This window comes from Alosa pseudoharengus, unplaced genomic scaffold (assembly GCF_046254945.1).
Source record: "Alosa pseudoharengus isolate Yale_2024_CS ecotype anadromous, Long Island Sound unplaced genomic scaffold, YU_APseudo_1.1 YU_APseudo_1.1_scf_1, whole genome shotgun sequence".
In the NCBI taxonomy this organism is placed as follows: Eukaryota; Metazoa; Chordata; class Actinopteri; order Clupeiformes; family Clupeidae; genus Alosa; species Alosa pseudoharengus.
Window position 1 is genome coordinate 53,426,227 of NW_027468564.1, and position 12,703 is coordinate 53,438,929.

The following is a 12,703-nucleotide window of genomic DNA, read 5'->3' on the forward strand; positions in this document are numbered from 1 at the left end:
CTAAGACAAGACTATTACACACCCACTATCCTCGTTGCTCTGGTCAGCTTAACAGCCAGTAAAGAGGGTTGGGGGTTGGGGGCGGGGGGGATGGGGGGGGGGGGGTAGACCCTTTGCCTAAACAGCTCTGAAAATAAACAACAATTGCATCCAGCATCCAGGGCCATTACGGCTGAGTCTCCCCGACAGCAGCAAAACAAGACGACTGGGCACAAATGCTGCTTACGCCGCACGGTAAATAATGAGCGCACGCAAGCGTGGCTTAATGATATCTCATCAGCACGCCACACTCTCACTTAGCTAGAGGTCACAGCAGAGCACTGGGATTCACGGGAGGAGATGGGGGGGGGGGGGTTAAGGGGGAAAAATCTGAAAGGAAGGATGAGCTCTTTTTATTGTGGTTGTGTTGTGCTAGATGTTGTTGTGTTGTTTGTTATCTGCCCTCCTTCGTGTCAGTTTGTTTTTTTTCCTGCGTTCAGCAATTTTGCAGCTTAGGTTAGTGGAGTGTTAAGAGAGAGGTTGTTTATTTATTAACAACATCTCTGTTTTCCTTCAGATAGAAAACAGACAGATCTCCCTGTGGGCCAAACATTAAGGCACCGACGCCCTGTGTGGATATGTGGCGACACAGACAGGATCTACTGTTCGAGTTACGCAACAAGGCAACATCAATAAGAAATCACCACTGAATGGCAAGTGATCAAAGTCTGGATCACACTCTAAACGGTTTTCTGACCTCGTTTCTGGAGAAGTGTTCCTCTAACTGTTCCTCTTTTTCAGAAATGAGGCTTTGACCTCGAGCCTTTGTCATCTCACTCATGAGGGAGTGCCAAGCTCTTTATGTATGCTGTGTGGACACAGAGGAGGCTAGAGGGGAGGACACGGCAGTGTCCCTCTGCATTTTGAAATAGCTCAATGAGAGTAACAAGTCAAGTCGTTTCTGCAGGACGGGGAGGAATGTTTGAGTGTGTGTGTGGAGGGGTTTGTCTCTCCTGGCTAATATGACATCCCCTTCTTTATAATGCTGACCCGGACAGGGATGGCTGGACAGGGAGGAGGCAGGGACAATGGAGGACCCTGCGGTGTGTGTGTGTGTGTGTGTGTGTGTGTGTGTGTGTGTGTGTGTGTGTGTGTGTGTGTGTGTGGGGATGGGGGGGAAATATATGTATGAGGGGTTATTTAATCCTAGTCAGTATGCTACTCTGGAATGCATTGGACAATGAGGAAAACTCCATTGGATATTCCTCCCCACTGTCCTTCACATGAGGATGCCCTTGGTCTGTCCTTCACATGAGGATGCCCTTGGTCTGTCCTTCACATGAGGATGCCCTTGGTCTGTCCTTCACATGAGGATGAATGAGAGCATGGAGGTTTCAGCGAACTTCAGCTGACTTGCAGCCAGCATTCAATAGAAATAGCTATTATTACAATAAATAGCAGTGGCGCCACTTCATATGGACATCTAAGATCTAACATCTAAGCTGTCTGCTTGGCCAATTTGCACACAAGGAAACACAGGTTTACAGTACACTTCAGATTCTTATTTTCTTATCCTTGGGCATTTATCATTTGGTTTTTATACTTTATAGTCTTTTAATTTATGTTTATGCTTTGTTTTACCTCTTTAAACTGTATCTTTTTAAATCTGTTTTATTCTATTTTACCTTATTTAACTGTATTCATGGAGTCTTGCACACCTGTCTATGTATCTTCAAGGCATATTGTTTCTGCCTTCCCTGCTCTAACTTGTAAAGCAAACAAATGTTGTTTGTTTCAATGTGCTATACAAATAAAATGAGTGTGAGGAATCAGACAACTCCATTGGATATTCAAAACTGTCCTTCTCCATCAGATGCCCTTGGCCTGTCCTTCACATGCTGGTCTCACGACAAAAACAAAACCCAGCTTCAGGCATCTTCGTTTATATACGTACGTGTGTTCTGAATGACTACCGCACGTGGTCCTGTATATATACAGACCCTTGGTCTATGTGCGAACCCTGTGTGATATAGAAACTAGGAGATAGGCTTATCAAGGTTGCCGCCCTAAAACAAGCCATTAAACCTTAGGTAAAGACCGACCTGCATTTTTTCTATCTGTGCTGGAGCCAATGACTAAAGAAACACTCAGAGCGCCTTATCAGAGAAAGTGAGATAGCAAAAGAGAGATAGAAAGAGAGAGATAGAGAGAGAGAGGGAGAGAGAGAGCTTGATCCATCCATGAAACCGGATACGTCAGGTAACCTAGATAATGAGTTCTAGGCCAAAGTGCCTCTGGGATCCCAATAACCAGCTAAGTCATGCCTGCTCAGTGGCATCAATATTTCATGTTGCCATCGATGGCCCTGCCTCTCTGTGTGAATGAGTTGTGGTGTAGCTCGGAGGAGCGCTCCAACCTGACCAGCCTCCATTAGGGAAGGAAAGCCCAAGTCAGTGGAAGGGTGAGTTAATGTATGTATTGCTAGCTGAATGCTGTGAATGAACGCTATGAATAAACGCCAGGGTCTGTGTTCAGCCCTTTTTTTTGTCAATTGTCAACATTTTATCTTAAGAGAAGCCAGTGGGGAAGTGAAAGAGATCAAATTTGTCCAACCACAAAACCCTAGACTCACACATGTGTGCTTAAAATGGAAAACTACAGTAGAGGTGTGACTGTATGCCCACACCAAAAAAACGACACAGAGCTGCCATCATCCACACGCCAACCCCTTGCTCATCTTTCAACCCCTTTTCAATTAGTGATCTGCACCTGCTGACCGCCACAGCACTCCCTCTCCACCTGAGCTGCCTCCTGAATACATGAGGCCTCGGCTCCCTCTCCACTAGCCTCCTGGCCAGCCCAGATTGGATGCGTCCACTACCCTGGGGCTAATGTCTCCTCTCTCTCACTGGAGAAAGGGTGTGTGTGTTTGTGTGTGTATGTGTGTGTGTCGATCCACCACAGACGAAAAGCACACCCCTGCAGCAAAGGATGACTTACACAGTGTCTCCTGATCCCATGAGCATACAGTAGGGGCTGCTCTCTCACTCTCCTCCTATTCTCTCTCTCTCTCTCTCTTTTCTCTTTCTTCTATATTCTCTCTCTCATCTCTCTGTCCAGGTATTCCTCACTTAACAGTGTGCTTTACATATGAGTCTCTGTGTGAGTGTGTTCTATTTGATCGGAGGGGTGCTGTCACTGTAAAGGAGAATGTCATGAGCACCATAGAGATAAGCAAACACCAGATCACTACCTCACGAATACTGGATCTCATCTCTCTCTCTCTCTCTCTCTCTCTGTGATCTCTCACTCAACCCTTTTCTGTCTGTGCGCCAGTGTCTTGCTCACTTAACATTGTGCTTTACATAGTGGTGCTGCTACTGAGAATGTCATGAGCACCTCAGAGATAAGAAGACACCAGATCACCTCATCAATACTGGATCTCATCTCATCTCTCTCTCTGATCTTTATCTCTCTCTCTCTCTCTTTCTTTCTCTCTCTATGTGCTCTCACTCAGATATCTCTCTCTCTCTCTGATCTTTATCTCTCTCTCTCTCTATTTCTCTCTCTCTCTCTCTCTGAGCTCTCACTCAGATATCTCTCCCTGTCTTGCTATGATTTCACTTTCTGTACACCAGATGCGACTAGGCCACAGGTCCCACGTCAGTCTGGTTGGATCTGAACAAGCTTCAGTTCTGTGAATGTGGGTCTGTGAGGACAAATGACGTAAAGTGTGGACAGACGATCATGTGAATTTCCTGTGGAAATGGAATGGAACTGGACAATGGTGAAAATACCTGGATGAGTAAAGGGAAAACCAGAGTCAGAAAGAAAGTGAAAGAGTAGAAGTAAGAGAGAGAGAGAAAGAAAGAAAGAGAGCACCCATTGGAGGGATGTCCCCCATGCTGTCTCTGTCTTGAGTAGTTCCCTTTGTGAGTTCTCTTATTCTCTCAGCACTGCTTAGGTGACAGTGAGGAGCCCACATCTGATAGATCTGATACTCACAGGAAGTTCAACCTCCTCACACACAACAAGAGAGGTGGGCAGCTGCCTGCTGACTAAAATAGCACTGTAGTTCATTATACTGCATTACATCCCACAGACAGACTAAGTCTGACTAACGAGGAAGAAAAACAGAACAGAAATTCTGTATCCGTCACACAGATAAACACCCACAGACACCCACAAATGCATGTGCTTTAAACTACTACAGCCAGCCTCTCTTGAAGTTACACAATCAACATATGTTCAATTAGTAGTGCATGCGTTCAGTTAGTGGGTGTTTAGTTTGGTGGTGTTGAAGACAGGTACACCATCAACATGAAACCCAGCTAGCTGCCTTTCTACTGTGTGTGAGTGAGTGAGTGAGTGAGTGAGTGGCCGGGGTCTGTAGAGGAGAGGATGAGGCACCTGCCAAAACATCATCAAGCCCAGAGAGCAGAGCAGAGCAGCCACACAGCACAGCACAGCCGTCCCGAGGGACGGAGGAGATGGAGATTGACAGAGGGGAAAGAACGAGGGAGAGAAAGAGGCAGAGAAGAGACTAATGCTTATGTTCTACTGCTGGAGCACACACACACACACACACACACGTGAGCATACACACACACACACACACACACACACACACACACACACACACACATTTACATTCTTAATGGCATTCCACCCCATCTTGGCTGAGTGCTGCTGTGTATGATAAACACTTATGAGCCTTGACAACAGAGGCTCACACAACACAAAAAGCACACGAGATTATAAACCTCCAGCACATAAAATACTTAAGTGTTGACTTAGCGAGGACAGACTTCTTTGTTATCCCTTCAAACACACACGCATACGCAACACACACACACACACACGGAGTGTTTAAATCCTCTGGAGGCCTTGTGGGGAACAGAGCACAATGGCTGGCTGAGTCCAGCTCTCATCTCTCTCCCTCTGGCTGTTCACAGCCTCTCATTTACCTGCCCATTGATTTCCTCATTATCTCTTTTGCCTGAGCTCATAGGACGCCCGGGACCACACTTCGCACAGGTGCGTGCGTGATTGTGTGTGTGTTTACCCGGAGTGCATGTATGTGTGTGTGTGTGTGCGTGTGAGTGAGTGTGTGTGTGTTTGTATCTGTGTATCCACAGTGCATATGTGTGTGTCTGTGTATGTGTTTATATTTGTTTACCCGTGGTGCATATATGTGTGTGTGTCTGTGTGTGTATTTGTATCTGTGTAACTGCATGCATGCATAATGGGCCAAAGAAATAATGGGCCAAAGAAAAGAACCCAGACATAACACTGCACGTTAAACTAACTCAAAAGCCTTACTGAAAGTGAGTGAGCCCCTCTTTATAACGCGCAGGTGGCACCACATCTGGGAGTGGAAACATGACCCTGAGCGCATGTCTAGCATTTTTGTGAAAATTAAACTCTTTATTCCTCTCACGCTAAAAGGGAGGGAAACTGTAGCTACAACTCATCTGAGCGGGCAGGAAGTCTGCTTTTAATAGCCACAAACCTCTTTCTCTCTCTCTCTCTCCCTCTCTCTCTCTCTCTTTTGACCACTTGAAGGTTGAGTGCAGTCAGACTGCTTTGCATAATCATTTATCATTTGACTTGAATGGCAGATTGCCAGACGGCAATGAATAGCATCTCGTAGCCGCTATATCCGTCTGAAGGCTGCAGCTTTGCAGGAGTAGTAGACCTGGCCTTCACCTCGACAAACTCTCTACACTCACTCCGGTCAGCTCCAGTCTCCTGTGAGAATCTCCTCTCCTCCGTCACCCACGTTCTGAGTAACTCAAGTCACTTCCTTCGGCATTGCAGCAGCCACCCAACGTCCAGTCATCAGGGCTGGGGGCGAAAATGCATGTCCATCGATTTCCAGTGGTCCAAGAGGAGCCAACATAAATATCACTGGAAGGCCTGCAGGGTGGGTGGCTGGGTGGGTGTGTGTGTGGCTGGGATATTGATACCCTCCACCCTTTTTAATAGCCTCCACCCTTTTTAATAGCCTCTCATAACTCACCACACTGATGCTCTGTGTGCGTATTCTGCATATAGGAGCCTGGCTGAGGAGCCTGATACCAGCACAGCAGAATGACCTGCTTTCTGCCTCCCGTGAGCAGCGTGGAGCAGAGAAACAGCCACTCTGTGCTGTGAGGATGGACGCAACTCAGTACAGTACAGTACAGTGGCATGTCCATGGCTAGCTGGCAGCGTTTTGAATTATTAGTCATCTGCGGTCGCTGTGGCGGAGCTGATCGTATCTAGAACTTTCTGAAGCGAGGAGAATATAAAAGTGTGCAGTGTGCTAATAATAGACAGCATAGTTGGACCACCTTGGAGTGGAGCGAGAGAAAGAACACTAGAGCCTATTTATTACTTGGCAGCATTTTGATTTAATTGAATTTGTATTAAGTGGTCATTATGATAAATTATGGTCATTATGGAGAAACGTAAAACGTAATAATATCTGGATCTTTCTGGGGTGTGAAGATTGAGGCGTAGATAGCATACTTGAGTCGAGTGTGAGTCGTTTTCTTCCATACTCCTGAAGTCATTATTGAGATGACCTTCATGACCTTTCGTAACCTAAATCCCATGCAGAGCAGAGCAGAGCTTCTCATCTGAACTTTCAGAATGATTGTTATTCCGAGGCTGCTTCAGAGCCCTGAAGAGATAACAGCAGTTTGCTGCTATTTTAAAGCACATATAATCCAGAGGACAGATGAGAGAAGACACAGGGGACATTACCACAGAAAACTAAAACCCTAAACGAGGGAGCGAGCGTGTTTTGCACCGGGGAACGCTGCGCTTTGTTGGACGTGGAATGGGCTTTGTATGTTTTTTTTATCTCACGCACAGAGTTCATGAATGAATGCAGTGCGCAGATAAAAATACTCTATTTGCATCCCGTTCCCCACTACGACGTCTTTGATGGCAACGCACACGCAGGGCTATACTTGGCGCTGTGCGCTTGAAGTTGGGCTTGCAATCCAGGCGTAACCACTGCTGTTTGGGAAAGACAGTTTTTAGATAATGCCTCAGCCTCACACAAGGGGACTTTCCTTGAAGGCCCTATCTCCTTGTTGTTGCATCTCTGATAGGTCTGGTTGGCTTTGACACACTCTGGCTGACTCCACTACACACACACATACACAGTGCACACAGTCACACACGTACACAGTGCACACAGTCACACACAAATACAAAACACAAACACTTTCTGCACCTCTGTGAGTTTATATCAAGCCCTACATTAGCTTGTCCTCAAACTTGTGATTTGAGTTTTCAACACGTTAAGGCAGAGGTCATTGCTGGCGCAGAAGAAGAAGCCCTTCTGCTCTTGTCCTCTGAGTGGCTAAATTTGAGACTGTGTTTGGAGACAGTGATGCAGTTGTGTTCCAGAAAGACAAGCTTGTGAAGTCTCATCCAAGATGGCCACTGAGGGAAAAACCTCAAATCTCAACCTTCGCCGACTAAATATAACATTCTGTTTAGCTTTCTCCCCAGCAATCTGGGTAAACAACTCCTCTCGGCCTGAGCTCACATCTACGGCACAATCGAACGGCTGAATGACCCACTGTGAAAGTACCGTCTTTTAGACAGCCGGACGGCCGGGATGGAGATCACATGACCCTTCCCATCGCTATGAGACCTCGTGGCTGAGGCGCGCTGTGGAATGCGGGTAGGAAGTGATGGACATCCAACCAAGCCAAACCAAAGACTGGGAGACTGTTATAAAAGACTGCACTGGTCAGCTTCCTTGGGTTAGACTATGTGTCCCATATGTGAGAAACTGAGTGAGAGAAACCCTGTGACCTTGTTAGAACTTCTTGTGGTTTGAAATGAAACATCAGAATGTCAGTGTCTTAGATGACAATGACTACAACAGTGTGTGTTGTGTAGAGCTATATGATTCATAGTGAAATTAATGTGCAATAAGGTTTCCATTGCTGTCATAAAAGTTTTTAGACTCTGAACCTGTAACCATAAGCTCTTACTTCACAAGACAGGTCACACATCTAGTGTAGCAACATACATTTGTATTGCTTCCTTTCTGGAAATTGCTTGCTTACATTGAAAATGTGCATTGTTATGAATATGTAAAACCTCTCTGTTTTCTCTAACCCCTCTATCAAGTAAATATTTAATTTCCTCTTGATGCTTTGATGGAGTCAAAGAGCTCCTTTGACTTCAATTCTTCAAGATAGAAAGGGGATGCGCCCTGCTGTTGTCAACGCGTAACTAAGACATGGCAACGGAGCTGCATTCCCGTAATGCAAGGTGGTTGCTTTCAGACGGTTAAATCCAAACCACGTCTACAGGCTGGAGCAGTTTAATCGCAAATGTTCAGTCATGCGCAACAGCTTTCACGCTATACGCAAGACGGAAAAGACTGCGGTTTTCTTGTCTCTTCTAGACCAGTGATTCTTAAACTAGGGGTCGCGACCCCAAATGGGGTCGCCAAAAACTTCCGTGGGGTCGCCAATTATTTTCTGTATTCAGTCTGAAATTATTATTAGGTGAAACAAAGGAAAATAATATTGGCCTTTTCTGCCTTTTTCTTATTTACACGCAGTTAAGAGAAGAGAGAGAGATGTTTTCGTCTTTCAACGAGATCTGGTTCAGTCTATGGGCTACTGGTCCGCTGATAGAAACAATGTAACTATCTGCTCCCACTACGTAAACTCAACTTGTTCCTGTTATTTTAAGTAAAACAAAACAAAAGACATAGGTAGCCTACTAGCCAAAAAGGACAGGTGGCTGCTTAAAAAATTGAACAAAAGCTCGGAAGTGCCATCTACCAGTGCGTCTACTCCTCCGTGATCCTCAGACGGGACAAGTCTACAGTCCGGTGAGAATAAAAAACAACAAACGGCGCGTCGGCTTTATCAGAATTTCTGAAATATGCATTCACTTGCCAAGTTAAAGATAACCTCGACCTCCCACAATGTGTCATTTGCGGCGATGTTCTGGCGAATGAGAGCTTAAAACCTGTCAAAATGAAACGACATCTCAAAATACAGATGTCGGCTCAGCACAGCACCGTGGAGGAAAATCTCCGTGTCACCGTATGCAGCATTCCTCCTAGAATTAACTTGCTATGTTCACGGAAGCATGCCCACCCTTCCCATTGAAATTTTTAAAGATAGTAAACCAAAAAAGGGAAATAAAAAAAATACTGTTATTGTTATCGCCATAAATATAATTAATGTAACGTTGTAGGCCTAAAGCTGCATGTGTATGTGTGTGTGCGTGCTTGTGTGTGCGCGTGCGCTACGCACATCACTCTGATCTGACATGGCGGCAGCCTACACTTGTTTAATCGTGATTGTTTTATTTTCTTTTCGGTTCTTGTTCATATGGAGTAAATAAAACAAATGACTTTGCTTTCTAGTTTTTGCTTGATTTAGTTGTTAACGTTTGAGGGGGTATTTGAGTAGCCTAATGACCTAGAATGGATTTGGGGAAAGTGGGGTCGCCAGACCTCGCCATATTTTTTTGTGGGGTCGCCAGACAAAAAGTTTAAGAACCACTGTTCTAGACGATCAAATGTGTTGCTGCAAACTCTTTTTCACCTTTGTGTGAGTCATTTAGTCTCTTCTGAAACAGACACTTAAGCCCGTATAATGTCATTCTATCTCCAAATGTAACTCTCTGTACAAAACTCTGGACTTTCCAATTAGTTTTTCATTTGTTACTGAAACATGGAAAGGTTATCATGAATTAGCCATGACTATAATGTATTAACTCTCAGTTGTATATGTGGGTCCAAAAAACTAGGCTAATAGAATGAGACGAGTTTTACTTTCTCACCATTTCGCTGAGGCCGTTGATGCGCGGAGCTTTCACTGATGGCTCGAGCCCATCGCTGAGCCTCCTCCAGGTTCAAGTGAGGGTCCAAGCCCGACGCGACCCGAAAGCACTGTTCTGTCCGTTGTCGTGCTACCCCAGAGCTCATCCAGCGCTTCTTAAACGGGTAAAAGTAGGCAGAAAAATACGCTCCCACATCAGTGTTATCATCTGCTTTAAACGCCCGACATCCAACACAGTCCCGCAAGTTGAAGACCACCTTGCTCCGTCCTGCAGGTGCCGAAGTGATCTTTTGGACAGTAAGATCCCTCTCTGTTAGACTCGCGGCATACCTGAACTTTCGGCTGGCCTTGGTCGTGAATTCTCCATACAACTGGATCTGACTAATGCCGTTGCGATAGGACAGGTTCGGTTCGTCTCTCTTTTCATCCATCCTCTGGAGGTCGGAGACCGGGCGCGATCCGCAGCCCGGCTTGCGGATGTTTGAGCGGCACGCACACACACATACACAGGCTGTGTAGGTAAGCGAACTAGAGAGGAACAGACTGCGTCTGTCTGTCTCATGGAGGTATTATATATAACTGGAGAGAGTGACTAAGTCCCGCCCTCCATACAAATGAATGGTGGAGGCTAGGCTAGTAAATCCGGCCAATTCATAGTCAATGCCATCTTGAACACTGGGGTTCGGATCCAGCGCCAGTCGGCTGTGACCATGCGCCAAGTTACAAAGCTGGAAATGACGCATGGACCAACGTCGATTTTTATTGGATATTCTGTAAAAAGAGAGTCGTCCTCCAGTAAGAGGGTGGCGATAATGCACATAAAGTCCTTGCCTCATAACAAGAAGAAGAAAAAGTTGCTCGGGAACGCGCATGGAGTCCGAGTGGAGTCGCCCTGAAGCGCAACTTAATTTCATTGGATAACACAGCGGCTCTAACTAAGAGCGGTCTGCCTGCTGTCCTGCTGCAAATATGCATTCGAACATATCCATAGTCGAACTATAAATAAACTATTCGGTTTTTAGTGCCAAGTGTAGCGCATTTTTACAGTCTATGATTAGTTTGTTTTTTATTTGATTGTTTGCCATCTCATAGCGTATTCTAGCGTTGGCCCATGACCAAATCAAGCCAATAATAGCCAGTAGCCACAATAATAACTATAGCCAGAGCCCTCAATAGCCACCCTGTTTTGAAAATAATATTGAAGATATTCAATATTATTGAAGATAGTATTTAAGATAACGCACAGAATGGTCAGCCTGAGCGGACAATTACGTCCCCAACTCATCTAAAATGTGGTGTCTTTACTTTGAGTTGTACACTGCAGATAGTAAAGTAAAGGTTAGCCTAAAGAGAATGTTGTCTGCAGACTCAGCAAAAAACAGTTTACTTAGCATCCACGACATCCAATCTTCGCCCTCACCTGTGGAGTTACCATCCAAATGAGGCAGCGGTGTCAGAGGCACAGTAGACGGCCAGAGCATCGCCAGGCGTCCATGTATGATTGCACACTTTCCGTAAATCCTCAAATTATGTCGGGGGTTTGCTATAGGCTTAGGCTGGTATGTTTGGGGCAGGATTGTATGCGAGGGAGACCTTTATTTCTTACATTGTGCGTTTTATTGTGAGACGTGTGTTTCGTTTGGAGCGGCATACCAGGCTATCAAAAGCAGACGATTTTCGGTTTGGCTTGGGATTTAATTTACTTTAGGACTGTTTTATTATATATCTAAATGTTGAGACTGATAGGCACTTAAATATAGGGGGTATTTGATGGCTCACTGTGAGGTTTTATATAGTTGAAAAAGTGTCGGAATTTCCAGCTGTTTATTGCGAGACAAGGAAGCGGCTTTCCCTCATTCATTGAATATGCGCTGTGCTATAATGGAAACCTTATTGTGTAGCCTAAGTTAAGTTCTTTTTTAATTATGCATGAGGAACTTGTTATTAAATTCGTATGCTGGAATGCCTCGCGGCAACAATTGTAGTAGCATAGGCCTACTGCTTCAGCCTCTGGGTAGCTCAAAAGGGGGCTGCTATGATGGGTAAACTTGTTGGAGACCCATGGTGTAGGCTATAACGAGACAATTTAGGCCTTTATGCCGCTGTTGTGTAATTTATTGTCTTTAATCATATTTAGGCTATTTTTGTTCTGGACAAAAAACAACGAAACAAGATCAATACAATTCGCTTTATTTGTCATGCATAACCATAATATATGTCTTCTCATAAGTTCCTCAATTACGCACTGAATAACGTTTGGCTGTAGCCGCCGGATAGGTACCCGCCCACCAACATGTACGCGCATGAGAGCTTGTGCCCAACACGGTTTTTCGTGCATGGAGCTGGTTCCAAATGCTCCATGCAGCGCCATATTTGAAAATGGCGTATGCTAACATGCAGAAGCTAATCTGCACGCTCTAGACCCCCTGGGTCTGGTCTGTCTGACACTTTCAACTGCGGCAGAAACCGGAGTTCCGCGCTGGACTGTTTTGAAACCTAAGAGAAGGACGTGCCACGTCTCTCCCTAGTGACGGAAATTGGTAAAGCCGCGGCAGTAGCCTATTGTCTTTATCTCCAGGGCAACTTGGTGAAATGGTTGTAGAAAGAGGAAAGAGTAGGCTATAATTGTCATGTCAGTTAGTATGGCAAATTACCAAAATAAATAAGAGACAACATATTCTATTCAAATTGGCTCAATATATTTACTGTAGCGTCTGTGGAGAACGCATTACATCACACAGGCTAGGCCCCTCAACTCTTTTTTTGTTTTACTTTTTATTATTTTAGTTTGCTAGCGTCGTTTTAGAAAAATAAACACTTTCATCTTGTGATGAGTATCCACAGACTCAGCGGAAGTAATTACACACACTTGAATCAGAGAAGTGAGGTCTCAAGAGACTTGGGCATCA

General features: G+C 45.1%; 1 protein-coding gene across 1 annotated transcript in view; it reads right to left on the bottom strand.

Annotated features, from left to right (window-relative positions):
• Window positions 1-10,249, bottom strand: part of LOC143133156 (sphingosine kinase 1-like) — a 29,167-nt gene extending 18,918 nt beyond the window's left edge. Inside the window, exon 1 of the mRNA XM_076292930.1 lies at window positions 9,796-10,249. Within this exon, the coding sequence (XP_076149045.1) occupies window positions 9,796-10,225 (430 nt within the window). The 5' untranslated portion in view covers window positions 10,226-10,249. The remainder of the gene's footprint in view (window positions 1-9,795) is intronic.
• Between the last annotated feature and the right edge of the window lie 2,454 nt (window positions 10,250-12,703).